Source organism: Lissotriton helveticus, chromosome 1_1, assembly GCF_964261635.1.
Source record: "Lissotriton helveticus chromosome 1_1, aLisHel1.1, whole genome shotgun sequence".
NCBI lineage: Eukaryota > Metazoa > Chordata > Amphibia > Caudata > Salamandridae > Lissotriton > Lissotriton helveticus.
This window is the reverse complement of record NC_136057.1, coordinates 1,272,288,998-1,272,312,999: the sequence shown is the minus strand read 5'-3', so window position 1 is coordinate 1,272,312,999 and position 24,002 is coordinate 1,272,288,998. Positions and strand designations below refer to the sequence as shown.

The 24,002-nt window shown below is 42.2% G+C and overlaps 1 protein-coding gene across 2 annotated transcripts in view; it reads right to left on the bottom strand.

Moving 5' to 3' along the window:
• The window catches only part of CPED1 (cadherin like and PC-esterase domain containing 1), a 320,213-nt gene that overhangs the window by 47,318 nt on the left and 248,893 nt on the right, over positions 1 to 24,002 (bottom strand). For both annotated transcript variants that reach the window (XM_078680455.1, XM_078680463.1), the window contains exons 10-12: positions 22,872 to 23,092; positions 17,635 to 17,736; positions 323 to 410 (exon numbers count right to left, since the gene is read on the bottom strand). In XM_078680455.1, the coding sequence (XP_078536581.1) occupies positions 323 to 410; positions 17,635 to 17,736; positions 22,872 to 23,092 (411 nt within the window). The remainder of the gene's footprint in view (positions 1 to 322; positions 411 to 17,634; positions 17,737 to 22,871; positions 23,093 to 24,002) is intronic.

Sequence of the window (24,002 nt, the reverse complement as noted above, 5' to 3'; positions counted from 1 at the left end):
ACCTGTGTAAGGTTCAATTATGAATTCCCTTGAGGGCAGAAGAATTTTTCACCCTCAATAAAATCTACTAGCCCTGGGTTCAGAATTTATTCTACCTATAAATGGGGGGAAAGAGGCAGATTTTGCTACTTACTGAATCAAAATCCATAAGTTCCCTTAAAATTCGATTCGGGTTTACCTGCTGATATTTATCAGGGACCGTGGACTCTACAACACCTGAGAATTACCTGATGCAATAAACTCCACACAACTCAGAATTTCAACTCTGCACAATCGGAATTAAACAGTGGTATGTAGTAAAAGAATTGCATCGGCGACCTACCGGAGACAAAGAACGTAGTCCATCCACTGGCTGATGGAAACCCATTCCTATGGATTTTATAATTACCAGGATATTCAAAAGAGTTTCCCTAATGAAAACCAAAAAAATCATAATTGCACCACTGCCCAATTTGTAAAATGCATCTTGCTTTTGATTTCAATCACGTAATGTACAAGTCTTCTATTGGAATATGTATTAAATAGTGTCACAGGTATAGAAATGATCATTAGTCTTATTTTGACATGGATTTCACTTTTGACTATGACACGCCCCCACATCACAGTTTTACAATGTATAGCAAAATTTGCATGGATGTTGAGGTGGAATACCGGGGTGGTATTAAATCCCTGGGTAAGGGCCCCAATAGTGGCATGCCCCAGTGTATCCCCACATTTCCGCTAAGTTGGTTGGTATCATGAGTGATTTCAAAGGGTCAGTAACTTAATTGGCTGCAAGCCTTGGAAAAGCCTTCATCACACCTGTTGTCCTATGCAGGCATCTCTTTAGGCCTGTGCTACACCTTCCTAAACAGAAAAAGAGGGTGCATGGAACTTTTTGTTGTTAACGTTGGGGCCGAGTCACAGAACTAATCTGAGATAAAATCCTAAACTTACTATTTTTGGTATTCACAGAAGACATTTAGTAGCAGTAAAGTTAAGACTTCTAACTTTATTACTACTAAACTGAGACAAAATCCTAACCTTACGACTTTCGGTATTCACAGAAGGCAAATAGTAGTAGTAAAGTTAAGACTTCTAACTTTACTATTACTAAACTGAGACAAAATCCTAACTTGACGACTTTTGGTATTCACAAAAGGCATTTAGTAGTAGTAGTAAAGTTAGGATTCCAACAGCACCATGACCACATCGTGACAAAAAAATGGCCACACATCAGCATCAGCAGAACAAGATACTCAGATGCATCTGCATACTCTGCACAATAGTCCGTCCATTGTTACTACACAAAAGAGACTGGAGGCAGGAACTCTAACATAACAGGAAGTAACTTGACAAACATCTCCCAGTACACTGAGCCCTGGAATGCAATTGTCCCCGGAATGAGGCTTGACAGGTGGACAGTGTCATCTTTTGCAAAACTACAGCAGCTGGACGACCATGTGGTATAAACATCGGCCCTAATATGACAAAAAAATATGCCATTGTCACTGCACAATGACAGTCCATTAGGGAGGCACGGGCTCACATACTTAAATAGCATTCCATCAAGTAAAAACCACAGCTGTGTTTGATCTTCCCTATTTCCAGGACATACTTTTGCATCTCCCTGGGCTGCGAGCGTTTTGACAAGGGTTGTTTTGCCGGTTAGGTAAGATTAGCTGTCAGCAGTTTTTCCATACTGCATGATGACTGTAAAGTAGTGGGCTCTTAGGTCCACATGTTAGAATGAAAAAGACCACACAGAAACTAGCGGTATGGGTGATAACTGGCCCAGAGCATGTGCACCCGCCCCTTTTATTGGCAGGGTCACATGACTAGTGGCACCGGTGATGAATGGGTGTGGGGTGGTGGTAGACACTGTCTCTAGGGAGGGGCTGCAATATGACGTGTCCAGCAGGAAACCTCATTCCTCCCAAAAATCCAAACAAAAAAGATAACAAGTCCAAACTGTTAAAAACAAAACAATCTGGGTACCATGTAGTCCATCAGTCTCTAGAGTTAAACAGCAGGACAGTAGTGAATACATGGGCTTATATAGCTGGCTGCCACTGGTTATCTCCGCTCACATTCATAGTTTAACTTGTCAGGACACAAACATTGGTCCAAAGAAGCCTGGCCCTTCTGGCAGCATGCTCATGTTAATTCAACTTAAATACCTTCTTAGAGTGTACTACACATGTCATCCTTTATGGCGTTCGGAGTGATTGCTTCCTCGACCTGCCTCTGCTGTTAAACGACAGACAGAACATTTTTACATACATTGTGGGGTTGCCCATCACTAGACTGGTTCTAGCGCTGGGTGACGTCTTGCCTCCACGGGGTCTTGTCCAGGTCCATTACAATGGACCTGAAACATATTCTGCATGGCATGGATAGTCTGGGTAGTAACAGAAACAAGTTATACCTACTGTTTATAGGACTGACTCTGGCGAAATGAGACATATCTAGGCATGGAAGGCTTGTGCCCCCCCTCCCTTTTGGTCTGGAAGAGAGGGAAGGATCATTGCATGTGCTTGGAGGTGGCAGTATATAAGCAAAGGGGTTGTCTGCAGAAACACCCCAAGATTTGGCAAGGATGGGCGTATTACAGAGGTATTGTGATGGAATCTGTCAGATCATTTAGACAATTGGTAGATGATGGGATTCGGATGTTCACAGGAGGAGAAGGGGATGGGAGGGTAGGGAATAAATGCTCTAATTAATATACATGTTATGTATCTTTTATTTACAACAGCTTACCCGTCGCGCATTGCTGCGATCTCATAAGAAAGGAAATTCAAGGAAACTTGTTATGATAACATTCAATTTCAATTGTGTCATTTTTATTGAAACTCATTCATTTTAATATGGAAAACATTTCAAAGTGTTGTTTTAATTCTATTTATTTATTCGAGTGATTGTGGATACACGATATTTTTTGTTTTTCCATCTGGTGCATACACAAATAAATCAGAAGGTTTTCCTTCGCCTGAGCTGGCCACATACAGTTGTCCATGTGAGAAGCACGGATTCTTCAAATCTAGTCCACACACTTGCAGCCATTGTCCTTGTGCTTTGTTGATGGTCATTGCAAAAGCGAGTCACACCGGAAACTGTAAACGTTTGAATGCAAAAGGCATATCTGTTGGGATCATTGGAATACGTGGCAACAGTACATCTTCCCCCTTGAATTTCCCATTCAAAATTGTAGCTTCGATTACATTGTTCATCATCTTTTTCACCGAAAGTCTTGTACCGTTGCAAAGTCGTGGTGGATTGATGTTTCGGAGAAGAATGATCGGCACGCCAATTTTCAATGTTAAAATGTGCGGTGGCATACCTGGCAAATCCAGTGAATTCAAGAATTCCGTTGGGTAATTGACAACTTTGTCTTGATTCATCACAGTTGGAATACGTGGCAACAGTATATCTTCCCCCTTGAATTTCCCATTCAAAATTGTAGCTTCAATGACATTGTTCATCATCTTTTTCACCGAAAGTCTTGTACCGTTGCAAAGTCGTGGTGGATTGATGTTTCGGAGATGAATGATCGGCACGCCAATTTTCAATGTTAAAATGTGCGGTGGCATACCTGGCAAATCCAGTGCTTTCAAGAATTCCGTTGGGTAATTGACAACTTCGTCTTGATTCATCACAGTATCGATGGACTTATACGTTGTCGCTTCGCCTGGTATTCCGTAAATGGAAAAATTCAGTATTCAAAAGATTATGAGGGCCCTGGGGGGGCTGATATTTCAAAATTGTTTATGCCAGAAACCTTCGCGGGAATGTACTCAACAACTTTCCAAAGTTTCATGGCGATCGGATGAATGGTGCAGTAATGCATATGCCAGACACCTTCGCGGGAGTGTACTCAACAACTTGCCAAAGTTTCATGGCGATCGGATGAATGGTGTAGTAATGCATATGCCAGAAACCTTCGCGGGAGTGTACTCAACAACTTCCCAAAGTTTCATGGCGATTGGATGAATGATGTAGTAATGCATAAAGGACAAACAGACAGACATACGTTAGTTTTTTTATATATATATAGATGGGATGGAGGCTAGGTAGGGCCAAATGCAAACTTATTTGCTTTTGTTTGTGTTTCTTTTGCCATTACCTTTTTTGATTTATATGTCGGCCCATCCTGTCCCATGTATCTATGCTAAAATTCAATAACATTTGTTTTGAAAAACAATTTGCAAATTCCCATTCCGTATATTTTTTGCAGGTACACTGATGGAGGAGTGTAATTTAAGCGCCACCCTTTTATGCCAGGAATATATATCTATATACTCATATACAACATTTATACTGAACGTGTGATTTGACTTCAGTAACATGTCACATTTGAATAAATTAATATAGTGTATCCATTGCAAAAACTACAATGTCGTATACCTGAGTGTAGTAATCTTTTGCTGAATCCATGTTATGCATATTCACATTTAACCCCTTTAGTGCTGCCGTCGGCCGTTGGACGTTGCGAGCACTACCTCCGTAGTGCTGCGCACGTCCAACGGCCGACGCGGCCCCACCCGTTTCTTAGAACGTTCAGCACTGGCGCTGAAGTTCGACGTAAGAAACGGGTTCATGTTGATAATTGATTTTACTTTGTGTGTGTTTCATATTGAAATTCACGTCCATGTTGGTTTTGGAGACTTAACTACACATAAGGCCTCGATTGAAAATGTTTTCTTTAATTGCCAGTGCGGTAACTTTTTTTGCATCTTTGTTAGCTAGAGAAAGACTCCTTGTTTGTATTAGACGACTGATAGTGAGGCCTGCAGAGAGGAATCTGGTGACAAACTCAGAGAAATAATGGGCAAAGGAGGCCTATTGCTTATCACGTAACAGGTTGGTGGGAAGCTCAAGGTAGATCACTGCAGTCCTACTTTCAATGAGATGAGAAATCAAGGGAGTGTGTTGACTCCCCTGACATCCAGAAATTTGGTTGGTTCCTGGTGGTGTAAGGAGCGATAAGGACATTTTGAAGCTACTGTCATATCCCATTGGTGTTTCCATAGTTAGTTATGCAGACTTTCCTGATTCAGAGAGAGCAGAACTCTCTCTTGCTGAGCTTTTTCCTATGTGCTGAATACTTCCTTATTTTCCCTTAACTTCTACAGAAGTTCTATTTTATGCTGATACCTTCTATGCTCCCTGAATAGAAATTCCCTTTTGCTAATTCTGTCCTCTATCTATGATTAGAATATAAAAGGGAAGGTTGTGTATGAAACACCTATTTGAGACAATTTGCTTCATTCTTGTTGTGTCTGTTATCATTCTGCATCTCATATTATTACGACTCAACTTATAGAGACATTTAAACCTGCAAACTGTACTGCTGTATTTGAGGAACTTATTTTTAATCTTCTTATATACTGTATTGTTCAATATTCTATAGTAAATCCGTTTAATCAACATTATTGATTCCTGATCCTTAATATGGAGCCACAATAAGGAGCTGTAAGCTCCCTTACAGTGCTTCAAGTCAACTAACAAAGGTCCATACAACCAATGGGGAAATATATTTGTTCATTTTATGGAAAGACTAAAGTGTAAGTACCAGCGTGCCATCATTTGCATATATTAAAAACACTATAGTCCAATTTTCAATGATCACCAGTGTTTTTGCCTTTTAGACAACTTTCACTCCCTTCTGGCCCTAATCTCTTGATATAGAAGTTTAAAAAATCCACATACTCTACTTTCCAGATGTTTTCCTACTTCACCACCATACGTGGCTTTGTAATGCCTACACAGAACAACTTTTTGCCCATTTCTTAACTCCTACCTTACAATTCTCCCTGGCTTTACATATCCCTGCCTAGGTGTTCTCCATCTTTTTTCCCTCTTACTCTGCCTTCTTTGCCACTTTTTCTTTCAGTCTTCCAACCGCAATGGCACTCCCTACTTCCGGCTCTGTCCATACCCCCCTTGTAATGCCCTCCTATAGCCTACCTCTTCCTACTGTCCCAACGGATGCATGACGATACAACGCAAACTAAAACAACGCGTGCGTTTACAACGTGGTTTTTAGTTCGCATGTACCGTCACAACGCATGTCTTTACATCGCATGGCATTAGTTCGCATTTTCTTTGAAATGCATAATAAATGCCTTTACAACGGACCCAAGTTTCCTTCATGTATTTAAAAGGCAAAATATCCCCCAAACACTAACACACTACCCTACATAACACACAGTTCACAGTAATACCCTACAGTACAAAACAGTAAAGCACTCAAAACACAACCCTACCCCTACGCACAGTATGTCCCCTTTACATGAAGCACTACCATACCGGACCTGCTTACACAACCCTAAACCAATACCGTACACTACAACCCCCTGACACTACCCTAAGCCCTAAAGCCCTAAACACTAGATTACAGTACAACCCCCTGAAACTACCCTAAGCCCTAAAACACTAGCATACACTACAACCCCCCTACACTACACAAAGCCCTAAAGCCTAAAATACTTGCATACACTACAACCCCGACACTACCCTAAGCCCTAAAGCCTAAAACACTAAATTACACTACAACGCCCTGAAACTACCCTATACCCCAACTCCTAAAACAATAGCATACACTACAACCCCCTGACATGACACTAAGCCCTAAAGCCTAAAATACTTGCATACACTACAACCCCCTGACACTACCCAAAGCCCTATAGCCTAAAACACTAGATTACACTACAACCCCCTGAGACTACCCTAAACCCTAAAGCCTATACTACTACCACCTGAGACTACCCTAAACCCTAATCCCCCTTACCTCTCTCTCCTCGTGGTTGTCTCTGCTCCTGTTTCCTGTGTTCCGGTCCTGTTCCCAGCATCGCCGTCTGTGCTCCGACGCCATTACATCACATGCGTTTTAAAAGCGCATGCATTGTAATGGCCCCGTCATAACGTGTAGGCGTTGTTACGTCGCATGCGTTGTAACGCATGCGACGTAACGGCATGCGTAGTAACAGCCGCGTTGCAGTGGCTGTTTCCCGTCCCAACTTCCCACATCTACACTTACGGGGTCTACTTCCTCACCTTTACTCCTCCCCCAAACACTCTCATCATCCCTTCTTTCCATGCTGAAGGCAAGCTACCTGAAGCTCTGCTTTCCTGCTCGTCACCACATTTGAAGATATCATTTAATAATGTTAGTGTTAAAAGAGACAGGTTTTGAGAGGCATGGTCCTTGTTCCAATTGTTTTTGCCACTGCTATGTTCATTTACTCTGGCAGAGAGTCACAATGGTTATGCATACTGCTCCAACGACGCTCCTGGTCAAAGTTAAATAACACTTTCAGAAAACATATAGTGCTCATATTGCTCAGTATCTAACATACACCTTGTGTCTTTTGATGTGTTTTTAATTGTTTAGACACATTTTGTTCAATTTTGTAGGTGCTATGTGCTTTGGCATAATTAAGTCTGTCCTCATGCTAGCAATTGTCTTCCATTTGGAGTTGCTCTCTTCTCTGTTGGGATCCAGAAACGAGTCCAAACCAATGGGATCCTAGGGCAGGTGTAGACTATTCACCATTCACAAGTCATCTAGCAATGCAAGTCATCCACCACAAAGCAACCTTTAGAAAATTTGCAATGTGTAGTACACTTTGAAGCCTACTTAAAATGTGTGAGTTGTTTTCTGTTCTGCCAATCCAGTGGAGTGATGCACGCTACTGCCCTGGTGGGCTATAGCCCACCACATTTAGAGATCTCCAACTGCCTGGCCCCAATCTCTATGCCTGCTTAGGAGTCATCACCAAAGTGGCTCCTCTGAAGACATTGAAACTTTGCTGCATGGATTACATAGGTAATTTTTAGAAGGCATATTATCCATGAATTGGTGCCCTTGCCAAGTACACTGTCCTAAACCACCTACCCATGTTTACATCATCGTTCTTGATATTATTATTCATGGGTGTTCAATCAGTTCCACTCGTGTTGGTGGCTCTATATCATGATTTCCAGTAGGGCTCGTGGGAGCATGTCATTAGATTTCTTAGTAAATTTGTCCAACACAACTTTACAAGCATTCAATGTTGTGTCACCGCCAGTTCTAAGGGACAGCTCACTAAAAGAGACTTTCTCTGCCAATGACTTTTATATGACATCTGCCAATATCACAAGTTTAGCCATGGGACCTGCGAAGCCTTCATTTTCATGACCATTCCTCACATGGCTAAAGGTATAGCCACATCTGTAAATGTACTTTTATATTTTTCCTTGTCTGGGCATCCAGTGGCATAGTTTATTCCATTTAGGAATTCTCTCCAGTAAGTGAGCAATACTGGGCAGCTCTCCATCATCTGTATAGAATTTGCTTGAGTCGCATGATATCTAGAACAGATATGTGAACCTAGAACAAATATTCACCTGAGTTTGGCAAGTGTTAGATAGATCTGATGGAGATGATTAAACACCCGGTTTCTAAAACCCTTGTCACATATGCTTTTGTGTTCCAATTCCTATTCCATTATCTTTGTTCCAATAATTACCACCTATTTAGACCTTCACTCAGTGAGTGAAGTGCCCATTGTCTCCAGTAGCGCTTCATGTAATATTGAAACTATTCTCTTCTCTCCGTCACTGTTTATCAACAGAATTTGCAGTATGACATTGCTCTCTGGTTCAATCATACCCTTAATCCACATCATTCTAGCCTCTCTTGTAAGATGATTGTATGCTAAAAACTGAGAGGGCTTATATCAAAGTAACTTCTTGATTCTCCACATGCCAGGAAACCAATCAGTGTTAGCGCGCTTTACAAGTTATTATTAACATAACATAACATGTACAGAATAATCCTGGTCCATATAGGCCCCATGCCTTTTTGAAGAAGTGTCCTTGCAATGCACTCACTTCTGGGTACAATACAATAGGTGGTGCTTGTGTGTACCAGCTAGACAACGGCAAAGGAAAAGCTGGTATCTCAAAAGAAGAACCATTTTGGTCAGATGGACAGGGTACTCAGTGTCCACAACATGGAGAATGATGCCTCTTTGACATTGGTCTTTCTGGAATTAGTCAAGTCTACTTGTGCCAAAGATCCTTAGCAATGATCTGGCTCATTCAGAGTTGAAGTGGGGGTGAGATGCACACCTTTATTTTGTACTCAATCCTGTAGTCCAAAAAGTACTCCTTTCAAACTTTAGCGGTGTGCATTAAACTTGCTTCACGCTTCGTCTCATTGAACTGCAACATTTACAAAATACGAAGGAACCAATTACGGTTCCACCAAACTGCACAGCCAAGACTGCTTGAATCCAATGAATCAAAATCATGTATTTGATCTTTTGAGTTTATCATATTACTTCATCTTTACTTTTCAGCTTCATACTTGTCTGCTTATACACATCATTAGCCTGTCTGGTGCATACTTCTGTTTGGTGTACGCCATTGTGCGTTTATCTTCATCTGTAAATCATCCACCTGTTTCTGAATCTAATATTTCTTGAACTTATGGCATCTTCCTTTGTAAACTCCATAGAACACATCATGTAACGGTTGAACAAGGGTCAAGGTCTCATTCTCAGAGGGAGGTGAAGAGTTGGCAAAACTTTACTCTCCATGGTTGTACAATGGTACAACGCAGGTAAATACATTGCATGCCTTTGCCATGCATTTTTAGCATGCATGTTTTTACTGCAAATATGCATTTACAACGCATGCCAATACCACGCACTGTTTTTAGATTTAAAAACAATGTATTTGTGGGTGGAGAACCCCACCCCCGTCTTACCTGAAATGAGTAGTATTGGCATGCATTGTAAATGCATATTTGCGGTAAAAATATTGGTGCTAAAAAATGCGTGCAAAAAGCACAGCGAGGTAAAAACCTTGTTGTAAAGGCTGTTTCCCCTCTCCACTGGTGATAATTGCTTGGGTGGGCTGGATTGTGCCACAGTCTTCTCATTTCAGGCAGACTCCTATTGTAGATTGCACTCCTCATGGCAGCTAGGAATAGGAGGTGCATTTGCCGACGCTTCATGATGTGCACTACTTCTACAGACAAATTAGGGACTCACCTGCTTTTAATAGGACCTGGTGCTTATTGCCAGGTTTGGGTAATATTAATTTTAGAGCAACTTTCAAGTGTGGAATTCCAACTTTAACTTATTCTGTGTTCATCCATGGCATGAATCTACATGCATTCACAAGTAGGGGTCATTTAGAGTATGACTAGAATGGTGCATTGCCAAAACGTGGCAGATGGCGGTGATGGACATCCTATACTGCGTAGCGTGGGTGACCATGACTCGTTTTCTGTAGACTGGACCAGCAGGCAACACAAAATAACACACTTGCCTTGAAGCAGAGGGAAAAAAGTAGCTGCACATTGGAGTCATTATTATTTTGGAGAAGCGTGGCTCAGTGGTTAGAGGCGGCAGACCCGGAAGCTGAGATCGGCCATGGACCAGGGTTCGATTCCCCGTCTCGGGCTCAAAAATTCCACAGACTCGACAATTCTCGCTCCGGTGCCTACTCGACTCACGGGGTCACACTCTGCGACTCTGGGCAATAGCTTGCTTAATCTCCACTACGGCCCCTCGCGGCGGGATGCCTGGCTTTCACCTTGTAGATACCCTGCCGGGGTGTCTCACAGGGGAATACCAGGACGGGTTCCCTAAGCAAGCGCCTTGATACCTTCGGGTGATACGTGCGCTATATAAGTCGCAATACATTTACAATACATTTACATTTTGTTCAGCAAGAATAAACTTCTTATTTCGGAGTTTGTTCTTTGCTTTGCTGAGCAGCTGCATCCAACATAGCACACGCTCTGCAAATTATCAGGGCCTTTAGTGTGGTCAATACAACAACAATTCCCCAAAAGGCACAGAGCTCCCTGCAAGGCAGTAGGGGGTCTGGAAATTTGGCAGGTCATCTTCCATTAAGGGAGCAGAGGCCTTAACTTACACTGACCTTGTAGGTCGGCCGATCACTCAATCAATCAATCAATCATTATTACTTTATTCGGCATAAATACAATACCATAAAAGTACAGTTAAAAAAAATCACAAAGAGGAATAAAATCGGGCTAAAGTACAGGTACAAACAATTCACAAATGGGCCACTTCTCCAGTGTCATTCTTCATAGGGGACAAATAAAAATGTCCTGGGATAGAGGGAGTTGGGGTGGGTTTAGTGTCGGATAACAAAATCAATCAAATAGGTGCAAGGGTAATTGATTCATTTTATGCTAGGAAATTGCCCACCCCCACACAGTTCATTATTAAAATTACTAACAGAGAGGTACTACAGCCATATATAATCATCCCTCACCTCTTGTATTTCTGAGTCACACAGCCGACCTTAAAAATTTTACAGCACAAAAAAGTGTTAAAACCTCTGTGCACAATTTCAGAAACAGTAGGGCCACCTTTGCTTGCTTGAACCTAGCATTCTTTAAAATACATTTAAAAAATAACTTCCTAGAGCGAGCATAATGGGGACATAATAAAACCTGCGGAGACCGTTGGTCGCAGCAGCATGGGCCCTTCAACTCTATAGATGATGTATACCCTGCGGGAACTGCCAGAATGTGGTGTAGTAGGTTCAACCTAAATCGAATCATTAGAAATCTATCCTGTGCATTGTGAATAAGGGACAGATAAGGTTCAATACCCGGACAGGATTTGGTCAGCAGGTGAGCTCTCACGGATGGTTTAGTCAGCTCCTTGTCTTCCCTGAGGGATACTGAATACTTTAAAAATTCAGCCTTGACATGAGCCTTGTCCCGGGGTAGCAATTTTGTTGGGTGGTTAAAATAGTCCCCACATCCCAGGCCTGTTAATGTTTTCCTCACATACTTAAGCCAAGGAATGTGCTCATCCTTGTCCCGGGCAATACAGTCCGTTATGATCTGCTTACTTAGTAATGCCTCAGGGTTTGTCCAGATTTTGATCCAACATGTTAGGGGTTTGAGTTGCGACCTGTCTCTGATGTGAATAACACCCAATTCCTCATGGATAATGTGGGAAGGTGTGCTCTGGGGGACTTTCAGCAGCCGCCAAAGGAATTTATTCTCTTCAGTTTGTAGCTGTTGTAGATCTATAAAACCCCAGACCTCACTGTCATATAGAACTTTGGCACAGCACATGGAACTATACAATGTCAAAATTTGCTCCAGGGACCAACGACCCAGCCTTCGTGCAAAATTCATAATTGCCCCGGAGCAACTAGCTAGTGTGCGGCATTTCTCATGTACCAGGGCTTTAAAACTGATGCGGTGTTAAATAAAATCCCCAGGTATGAGAACGCCTGCACCTTTTCCAAATAGCGAGTGCCAATCATATAATTAGATTTCCTTTTCAGCGTTTTTCCTACTTCCATGACATATGATTTGGAGAGATTGGGGGACAGATCTAAACTCTCCATAAAGCGGACAAAACCATCTATCAGACACTGAAGCCCGTGTGCAGTGCGCGCAAGAAGCACCGCTTAGTCCGCGTATAGCAGAACAGGGATCCCTCTCATACATATCCTTGGGGAATCCACCCCTAGATCACTAAGCGCCTGGTCTAGACCATTTATATACAAAGTGAATAGAAAAGGCGCTAAGATGCGCCCCTGTCTCACTCCCCTAGAGCATGGGAAGAGGTCAGTGGTACTCCCCTCCTCATTGTATCTAACCTGGGCAGAGGTATTCTGGTGCAATACTCTTAGGATATTTACTAATCCTGGATCTATTCCAAGAGCCCCCATTAATTCCCACAATTTCCGGCGGTTTACCCGGTCAAAAGCTGCCGTCAAATCCATAAAAGCCAAGTACACTGTTTCTTGGCTGGCAATAGTGCACTTGGCTACCAAAAGATATAGATTAAGGCATTGATCGGTAGTTGAACGGCCATACCTAAATCCATACTGAGTGTGCATCCGCCCAATCCATTAGCCGATTGAGGATGACCCTGCCTAGTACTTTCACTGTCACATCAATGAGGGAAATGGGCCGATAACATAGTGGGCTATCCCTATTGCCCTTTTTAAAACTAGGGACAATTGTAGTTGTGGACCAGGATGCTGGCATGTCTGACTCCACTGCTGCATTAATGACTCTAGTTAATATGGGTGCCCAAAGTTCTACCTGGCTCATAAAGAGGTCAGGAGGGATCCCATCAGGATCCGGGGCCTTATTCTGTGTCAGGCCCTCAATACCCGCCTTTCTCTCTCCCAGGGAAAATGATATCTGAGTAAAACTCACACTCCCCTCCTCTACTACAATCAGATCATTGGTGCTGCCATGATTGTAAAGGCCTTGGAAGTGCTCAAACCAGGACTCTGGCAGAATATGATTTACTACTTTGGATTTGTTTGTGTCTTGGAAACTAGGGTCGTTTATAACTTTCCAGAAAGCGGTTGAATCCTTCGACTCAGCTGCTTCTCTCAGGTTCTCCCACGCCTGGTTCTGCAGTGTGGTTTTGCATCGTTTTACTGCCTGTTTGTACAAAGCCCTACACGAGGACACCTTCATTTTATCTTTAGGGGCAGTTTTTAAAGCTAACTTCAATACCCTCAGGGCAATGGAACATTGACGATCAAACCACCTAGGAGTATCCAATTCCTTTTTTGGAGTTCTGCTCCTGAGCAGACCATCAAAGGCTTTAATCAAATCTGCCCCTTCCACTGTTAGGTATAAACACTTCCAGACCTGCTGTTCGCTGTCTGAGATTAACGCTCTATAAAAAGCTTCACCATTAATATGGGACCATCTGAGTCTCCTTCCTTGATCGGTGGCACTTATTGTGCCACCGGCCCCCCTTTCCAATCGAAGCCCATGTTAGATGTGAAGACTTCTAACATGGGCTTCGATTGGAATTCATAGAGCATATTATCAAGCACATTATCGCCGCTTTATCGGCAGTTTCCTGCCGATAAAAGCGGCGATAATGTAACGCCCGTTCTTGATAATATGCCCCTACATTTCTATTCAGCCAGTGGGCCGCCTTATTGATCAGGGTTCTAGGAGTTTCTTCTTTGTCACCGCTACAAGCCGGGACCCCTGTCAAGATTACTGTGTAAGGGCAGGATGCCGGTGGTAAGTCTAAAACCGGCAGGTCCAAGGTACACCGTACGAGGTCAGCTAATATTGGCGCTGTGACGTGAGGTGTAAGTGTACTTCCCTCTGAGTTTCTGGGGGCTGTGTTAGGGTTAGGCCTTTGATCTGACCTTTCCGCCATTATCTGCCTGTGAACTCCCCGAGTGTTGCGTGGACTTGGGACATTTCATTCGATAGTCCCCGCAGTTGGCCCTTTTTTCTAGCTTCCTGTGTTCCACCCAGCTGTTCACGGTCGTGGATCCCCACCTCTGTTCCCTCTTGGGTGGTAACTGAGTTAGGGCGAGTGGAGCCCACTGGTGCCCCCGCCCTGATGACATGTTCCCCTGTTGGTACAGAAGCCTGAATACTGCACTGTGCAAGAAGCAAAGATAGTGTCCCTTCTATCACATTTATTTTCTCATGTACAGGCCCTAAATGGATAGTTAACATTATTTCTAGCCTAGACCACAGCTCCATAACCGCCCCCCGATTCATCTCTATTTCACCACAATTTTGACACTGATGGTTAACTGCGGACCCCCGGTTTCTTTACACCTAGTTGTTTTGGGCTCACCCCTCTGTTTTGATTTAGCTTTTGCGTGTGGTGCCCCCCCACCACCTGGTTCGGTTACCTGAAGCCGTGGGATCAACCATGGGGGTGACCACACTGGTTGCGCCTGTGACTTTCAGAGCCCTTTTGGATCTGGAGACCACCTCCCCGCCTTCCCTTGGGATGACTTGTACACCTGGCAGATCTACGGCTAGGACAGGCTCTACCTCTCCCGACCCTGCCCCGTGGGGTGACACAGTGGTTAATTCACAATACCCCTCCCTTTCTTCTGTGATACCCTGTGACGGACTCAAGCCATCAGCTAACCGATCAGTGGGTTGAGTTAGCAAGCCTGCCCCCTGTAGCGATGGAACAGCAGGGGTTAAGGCCTTTATATTGTTACCGTGTATAGGTTTAATTTGGCCTGAAGGTGCCACAGCATTAGGGGATTTACAGTTGACAATAATACCCAGAGAAGACCGCTTTTGCTCTATGATCGAGTCCAAAGATAGTCTCTTCTCTGTGAGTTGGATTTCGTGGACTAACAGAGACTCCGCTCTCATGAGGAAGGCATCGAGAGTCCCCTTTACCCCACCCCACCAGAGAGCTTGTTGCCTTGCGTTTGCTCATCCCAACAAAAAGAAGGGGTTAAGTTTGGGCTTATGTTAGAGGAGATGTTAATGTGAGAAACAGAAATCGTTACCTTGGTAGCTATTGGTAGCTATTATAGTTCTGTCCCAACGGCCTCAAGGTTTTCCTGAGTCCTTAGTGTCCCTAGGGAGCCCTTCAGATGCCTCCTGGACAATGATTACTGGAGAGCGGGGCAGCTAATGGGTACTGTGAGCCAGTCCGCAGAACTTCTTCCCGACGTCTTTCTAGCCAGCAGTGCTCCGGGGTTCCAGTGGGGACGAAAGGGGGGTTGCCAGCCCAGCCTCTTTCGGCCCCTGATGGGCACGGAGGGGCCCACCCTTGGCCCGGGTACGCCCGCGCGCTTCCCGCGCTGCGGGAGGCCTGCGGCGAACTTAAAGCGCCTCCTGGCGCTGTGTGGTGACGCGGCCGACTGGCGCCACGGGGACTCTGGGAAATGGAGTCCCGGCGCGGTGTTCGGAAGTTGCAGTCCCCCACTGACTGTTCAATGGCAGCAGGACAGGGCATTAATCATGCGTGGAGGAGCAAGGCAGGATTGGGGGATGATCACTCATTCTATTAGTGTTAGAGGGTAAATGTGCATGTAATTTTTAATGACGGACATCCATCTGTGCTGCTTCTCAATGCAAGTGTTTCTGCTCTGTAAATACACGGGGCACAGAAGGTGCCAATATAGTGCTCTCAGCTATGAGGTTACTGGCCCTTGGGCTGAACACTTGCTTAGCCTGCTTTTTTAGAGAAGCCTGCAACTGTGTTGTCAGGTATATATTTGGAACAAAGAGCTTGCTTACAAATTCGTTAAAATGATCAAAGACAATACAGTAGGGTCTGACAATAAGGAAACACACCCAGAGGGCTGACAACAGTAGACTGCTGGGATGAATTACAGTTTGACGGATGAAGGCATCTTCCAAAAAGTAGTGCATGCCTCATCCACCAATCTTGCGGCTGCACAACTTAATTGAGAGTCAGAAGACGTGCCAGGTTTACACAGTGTAAACTGTGACCTAGCAATCCATTTCCCAAAGGGCCACTAGATCCCAGTGACGGTTGACCCTCCCTCTTGAGGGTGAGGCAACTATCACAAATGTTTTCTTCTTGTGTATTCTGGATATGGGCAGGGAAAATGTAGAATGGCCCCAATGCGCACAGAAAAAACTCGCTGCATGGCAGTTAGCATTTATTTTATTTATTTATCTACCAACCACTTGCTCCCACCTCATTTCACAAAAGGCTTGCATAGTGAGTGTGTTAAATATGGCCCCTACTCAGAGTCAGTTCTATGAAGGTAGTTGTTGCAGCAGTGGCTCCCTTTACAGCAGCGATCTCCTCACCAGGTAGGTGGGGGTCTCTCAATAGGGCAAACAGCCGTCGGCCTAGGTCTAAATGACCCTATAAGTTTAATTGTGTCATCACTATGTTTGAAACATGCCCATCAATTTATGAACACTGTGAAGGATTTACTAACATAGCACAATGCCCTTCTATCCACCTTTTCAAGCCAGAGTGGCGTCATAATTGACACTGCAGGCCCCAAAGACATGTGCTCCTCCTAGTGTCTGTAATACATTGTGACGCTTGTGATGATAAAACCTGGCAAACCACGTAGAGCAGACTTAGGATTGTGTAGATAACTAGGCTTTTTAATCTGGTTTTCATATTTAGATAGAAATGTACTAAGTTATGAAACAGTAAGGGCCTGATTGCGAGTCCAGCGATCCTGGAGTGTGCGGCACACCATCGCTCCGCTCCAGGACCACCAAAACCCATTGCAGCCCGCATCACCACATTACAAGTCATTTTGTGGTCTGGCTGGCAGGTGGCGTGGCTGTCCTGCAGCGGTGCTGTTTAAATGCTCATTGCGAGCCTTAAACAGCACCCCGCGTCAGTGAATGCTCCTGCACGGGAAGGAATGCACCATGTTGTGCATTCTTTCCTGTGCAGGAACTGGGGGTTCAAATCTACAAGGGGGCATAAACATGTGCCCCATGCTTGTACCCACATGCACAGGGGTGGGAGGGGGCCCTCTAGGGCCCCCTCTCTTTCCTCACCGCCAACAGTTACATGGAGTAAGAACCTCCATGAGACTGCTGGCAGTGAGGAAAGTCGTAATGTGCTTTTTGGTGCCTCAGGGCACCACCATGCAAGGGCACCACCATGCATATTGCAGCCCTCTGACCGCGACAGGACCACCAGGGAACGCAGTTCCCTGGCGGCTGTGGCAGCGCAATGGTGGTCAGACCGGCAAAGTCCTAATAGAGCTGTCGGTCTGGCATTGTGGCGGTGGCTGGACCGCCGCCATGAGTACCTCGGACTGCCAGACTCGTAATCAGGGCCTAAGAGTTTCAAAGGAAACACTATTTATACATACAGTTGAAAGACAGACAGTGCTGCATGTTACCTTCTCAGTACATCATGGATAATGTTGAGGTGTTTCCAATTAAGCCATTGGACACCACCCACCACTAATATAGTGTAGCTGGTATCCTCAAGAGGGCGGGACCTAAAATACAAAATGAATGAAAGACACATCATGGCAGGTATCAATTGATGGTGTTATGGAAGAAATGTAATATGAAGACACTGCGCAGTAGCAGACAACAGAAGAGAGCATCACACAGCTATACATGGTGAAATAGCAGTGCAGGCCTAAAATCTCATGCTGATGAGAGAGAGGTGAAGGGTTCACTTGAAGACAGAATGCATGACCTGTAAGGTCCTAGATAAAGGAAAACTTGTGTTTCGCAAGCTTGGTGGAATTTATGGCCTTAAGCACACAGGCACATATTCTGTGTTCTCAACAAATTAAAATATGATTAAACAATACGAGCTGGAGATTGAATTAACCAAGAACATATGGACTCTGATCAGAGGTCTTGGGAGCAGAATGATAAAGCACACATGCAAATACACATGCATTCAAGAGCAGAAAGTAGCCCGTTTGTTGAGCATTGTAAAGGATGTGTAAAGAATTAGGTTAAAGTTGAGGGTCACAAGTGACTTCATGTTTTTTCACAACCAATATGTAATCACCCAGTAATTCATTGTTTAATATTTTATAATAAAAATTGTCTGACAATGAAGCAGCAAATGGAGACTGGCTGTGTAACTGAGTGGAGATGGCCGCTCTCCCTGCCTCGACAGCAAAGAGCTGTTTTTACATTGCCAAGAGGAGTCTGTCTTTTTCTTTATTTTTACGTTATCCTTCAACAATGGGAACTGGGCAGAGAGCAACACAGGGACAAGCCAGAAGAACATGAAACATCACGATATAAACCAATTTCCTAATGATCTGCTTAATCAAAAGCCTTTGGTATTATAGTCACTACCCCAATGCAAGCTAAAGGTGACAACACAGCTTTACCTGCAGCAAAGCAGAAGAAAAACAGCTTTTCATTGCAGGGGTTTTCAATGATATATTTGGTTTAAATGAGATATGTGGCTCAAGGTGGACTTTTATTTGCACCTGTGTGACCAAGTGTCCACAATTTCAAAAGACAGTCACTTATTTGAAGCGAAAACCTAACATGCATTTTTCTCAGTTTAGGAGTCCTAAAGTTAGTTGTCCTAACTTTACTACAACTAAACTGAGAGAAATCCTAACTTTAAGACTTTCTGTATTCACAGAAGGCATTTAGGAGTCCTAAAGTTAGGAGTCCTAACTTTACCACTCCTAAACAGAGAAAATCCTAATTTTAAGACTTTCAGTATTCACAGAAGGCATTCAGGAGTCCTAAAGTTAGGAATCCTAACTTTACTACTCCTAAACTGAGACAAATCCTAACTTTACGACTTTCGGTATTCACAGAAGGCATTTAGGAGTCCTAAAGTTAGAACTCCTAACTTCTGTGAATACCGAAATGAGTAAGTGCCTGCTGTGAATACCAAAATGAGTAAGTGCCTTCTGTGAATACCAAAATGGTAGTAAGTTTAGGATTTTGTCTCAAGTTAGTTCTGTGAATCGGGCCCATAGTGTTAAAAATATAATTTGCCACAATATCTAATATTGTGTTCCTATACTTATAACAGTAAGTACAGAAATATCAGAAAAAAATATGGTGAACAGTAATATTGTCCAGATATAAATATTATTTCAGGAACAAAATTTCACAAAAACTTATCATTAAACTATTTAAAAACATAAAACAAATATAAAAACATTTTACACCCAATAAATTACAAGTTAGTAAATTACATGTAAATATCAATCCATATAAAAAATATTATATTGTCTCATTTTCTTAGCAACCTTCTCACCCAAAAAAATACCAAATCATTAAAAATACATTTGTACTAAACATATAAACTAAAATAGATATTAAAATAAATAACACATTACAATTACAAACAAATAATAAATGAAGTAATGTACACAGAATTAATGATCAAATAGCAATTATTTGAAAAAAAGAAAATACATTGAATTTAATTCAACTTACAACCCTATTCCCCTGCAAACCCAACATTCAACAAGCAAAATATAACTAAATGACATCAGTATTAAACTATTTAAATAATTAACAATCAATTAAATAATGATTGAAAATTAAAGACTAATCTACAATAATTTATAATTTTGAATTACTTAATTAACTTCCCAACCAATACCCCTACACACCCTACAACTCAATACTAATATATCCCTTAAATACATTGGTAATAAACTATTCACATGTTTACCAATCAATTAAATAAATAATGAACAAAATGAAAAACAGATTAACATTTTGTTATAACTTAATTAACTTCTCACCCTAAACTGCTACAAACCCAACAACCTCCTACTAAAATATATAAAGTACTATACCTAATAATAAAAAAAACATTTTAAATTCAAAATATAACACGTAACAAATTACATAGCAATAAATTAAAAGTTAATTAACAATAACGAACAAATTAACACAAATTTAACATATTTCTAATTTAAATAACGTCCTACAAACTCAACTATACACTACAACACCATAAATCACTAATAACATTAAAAAAACAAAATCACTTGAAAGTACAACATTTTTGTTTTAAATAATAACAATTATACCAACAATACTCACACTTATAATTAATATATTAACTAAAACACATTAAAATAATTCAAACAGCGATGTTTTTTACAGCTGTACTACTGAAAACGATATTAAAAACAACATTATTCTTAAAAACAATATTACTTACCATAAAACGATATTCTTGACAGCGATATTATATATCACAATATTTTTGCATCACAATTGTTTTTCCTTCTGATATTTATAAGTTTCAATATTTTGAACTCGATATTTTTGGGAAATACCCTTCTTGTCTTTTAACCTCCCATTCCATGATTTTACTTGGAGATTGGAGATTAGCCAATAGTTGATCAAGACTGGTCGCCAATTGATTTTTACAGAGATGGGGCTTGTTACACACCTGTACAGAAAGGATAAGTTGATTATGTCTATGAGATCTGTCTCGAGAGATAGAAGGAAATGCTGCATGCATTTCACTGCAGGCTTACACTTGATAGTTGATAGCTTTTGTGATTTGGGTCATCCTTTATACATTTTCTTTGATCATTGGGTGGAAGAAGGTAAAGGAACTATGAAACAGAAATGAGGTCATGGGAGGGTAGGATGATGGTTTATCATCAAAATTGTTTCCCCAATAAAGAGCTATCAAATATATGACCCATTAAGGAAGGGGGGAGGGATTATAACAGAGTAAACCTTTTCACTTTTTTAAAGGATTAGAAGCGCAATACCTCATGTGGCTTTAGAGATGATTCTACCGTCTTGTTATGGATTGCTGAATTAAAAATATTCCCAATAATAAAGAACAGTTATTTTTGGACAACATGAACCTCATTTATTTCCTTTGAGAGCTGCTCTGTGGTATTTTGAATAGGTGAAAGTGCAAAAGCTCACATAAGCACAGGTGGATGTGACTTCCCCAGATTCTCCCAAATCATGGCACACCTTACAGAAGAGACTAGATTCTTTTTGAGAGTTTGGAAAATGGGATACTCCATCTCAAATGTAGCATGTTTTCGTCTACTGTATTAAAATTGCATTAGAGGCTTCAGACCGTGATATGTCAGACAAAATAGCACCTCATTTTTGATGAAGTATGCAGTCGGGATTCAGGACACGAGAGACCACATTGATGCGGATGTGCTGCACTACAAGAATGCAGGCACAAGGTCTCCCCCCTGACCCTATGGGGCCATATAAATAGAGAAGACCGAGAACAGTGTTTTCTCCACATTCAGAAATAATTGAACCACACTTCATAAAACCAAGGGGACAGTGTTCTGCCTGGCTTGGAAAATATTGGGATCCCCAATTCTACCGGTCCTGACGGAAGCCGTCGGTGGGCTGAAACATGTAGACCTGTTTTCACTATGTGATATGAGGGACACATTATATATCCCATATACACATCCATCTTCTCCATTTTAACCTTACCCCATTCTAGGCTCTAAAAAAATATTTTTTTCTAGATAAGTGGTAAGTTTAAATTTCTTATTTTGATGCAGATCCCAACTAATCTCTTCGATCAGACTGATTACCTCCTGGTGGAGGCCAAATAGACTCGATGATGACGATACCAGCTACAAGTATGTCAGTGGCAAAGTATATACCACTGACCGAAAGTAACTGTTTAGGGTCCCACAGATGTTTTCAAAAGGGATTCCTCAAGAACATATGATTCCACTCTCTTTTGATTTTTGTTGGTGTATGTTGGAAAGCTGAGTGGGTTCTGGATATCTGTTGCTTCTCCTTTCCTCCTATGGTATTTATGGAGTATGCAGTCCACCAAAATCTAATTAAGGTCGCACATTTTACAGAGATGAGTGAGAAAGGCACATTCTAGAAGAGAGAGGATGTATACTGTAAGAGAAAGCACAAGATTCCAACAGTAGCAGTAGAGAATGCCCGGGAGCATGTACATTTAATGTAATTTACAAAACAACATTTGTATGAGAAAAATGTAAGCAAAAAGAGGGACATACCTTTTATTTGAGGGTCAGTTGACATCTTATGGGCAGGGCAATTATAGCTTGAGAGGTAGTAGACATATAAGAAGGCACAGACATCTAGGGGAAGTAAAGCAATATAGGCAGAGAGGGGGCCCATAGTAATGCTTGCATACTTTAGCTGGGATGACTCTACAAGCACTAAGGCACTCATTATTGGAGTCGCAGGACTAATACTACATTTGTCAATTCCAATATTTCAGGTGCCGAAATTTTCAAGCGTGTTATTTCTTTGACCGGGTTTCCTCATTTCGGAAACTCTCGTCCAGGGACTGGAGTCCGACTTTTAGGACATCAAGCCCTCGATGTTTTAGCATACTACAACGGAGCAGGAGCTGTGGGTTAATGGAACAATGCATCACTCCAGTCTGCAGATTACTTAAACGATGTCTACATCCCCCACAGTGAAAATTATTCCAGCACTGCTGGTTTCTCTTCCCCAGCACAGCGGCCCTTACTGTCTATCATCTGACCTCTATCGGACTCTGCTATGGTTGTACTAAAGCAGAGACCAGGTTTTGAAATAACTGGTTTTAATTCAATAATACAAACAGCATTACTCATTGTAGGCCAGGAGCATTTCCAAAATGGCAGTGTATCCACTGGTAGTTGGTCAGTACCTGTATATAAGATGCTCTAGCGCCTTCTCAAACGTTGGTCTGTGCTTCACATTGATCCAAAACTGTGGATAATAGGAATAACTGATAAATGATTTGCCATTGTTCACGTTAGTGTAGAACCTGGTGCCATGCAATTTGTGCCACTCCTGGATGGTACTATTCACTCTTTCAATCAAGTAGTACATCATTCCTCTGTTGGTGGAATCCCCAATAAAGAGAACCTGTTAATACAGAAAATATTAACGTCATAAACATTGAGGTGATCCACCCCTAATGCCCACCACATCCCTCCCAAAATGTCAGAAACATCCCACATGAGTCCCATGAGCCATTTTCAAAAGTTGCTTTTATTGCAGAATATCAGTTAAACTGGTGCTTACAATTCCATTTATATTCCTTTGTCCCACATGCTGGCTGTAATTGCTGGAAACTACGGGCCGGATTTAGAGTTCTCCGTCACAAACGTGGTAGACATCCCACCCGCCTTATTACGAATGCTATAGGATGTAAAGCACTTTTCATAAAGCAGATGAAAAATACATTTGTGACGGAGTAACCAGCCTGCAAAACTCTGAATCAGTCCCTTATATCCTTTGCCTTTAGTTTGCTTACAGGGAATGTTCATGTGCACATTTGTGTGAAAATTCAAAAACCAGGGACTGCAAGATTATGCAAAAACAACAATTGATGGACAGTACAGAGATCTGGGCCTAAATCCATCGTTTTTTTGAACTGGGGTGGCTTGGTGAGCACAATAACGATGGATTAAACCCAGATCTGTGACTGGGGGTGAATGTTTTGCCATTGTGCAACATTCCGTCCATCATCTTTTGTGTTTTGAAGATTATTAGCAGCATGGACCAGCCTTTACTGACCTTCTAAAGCAACAAAGCCCCATATCTAGAAGAATTACACAAGAGAAGTTTTAAACTAGGAAGGGGGGGGGGTAATGTCATGCTCAGAGTAACTGATCAGTGCTCAGATTGTGGATAACAATGTCAGCAGTGAATTGTGATGGTATTTTTTTTTTGGGTGGAGGTAGAAAATTATACACCATGAATATGATTTCAACAAAGTTTTCCCACTGGTGCACACCCCCAAAGTCCTCTAGCAAGTTCAATAATATGAGAC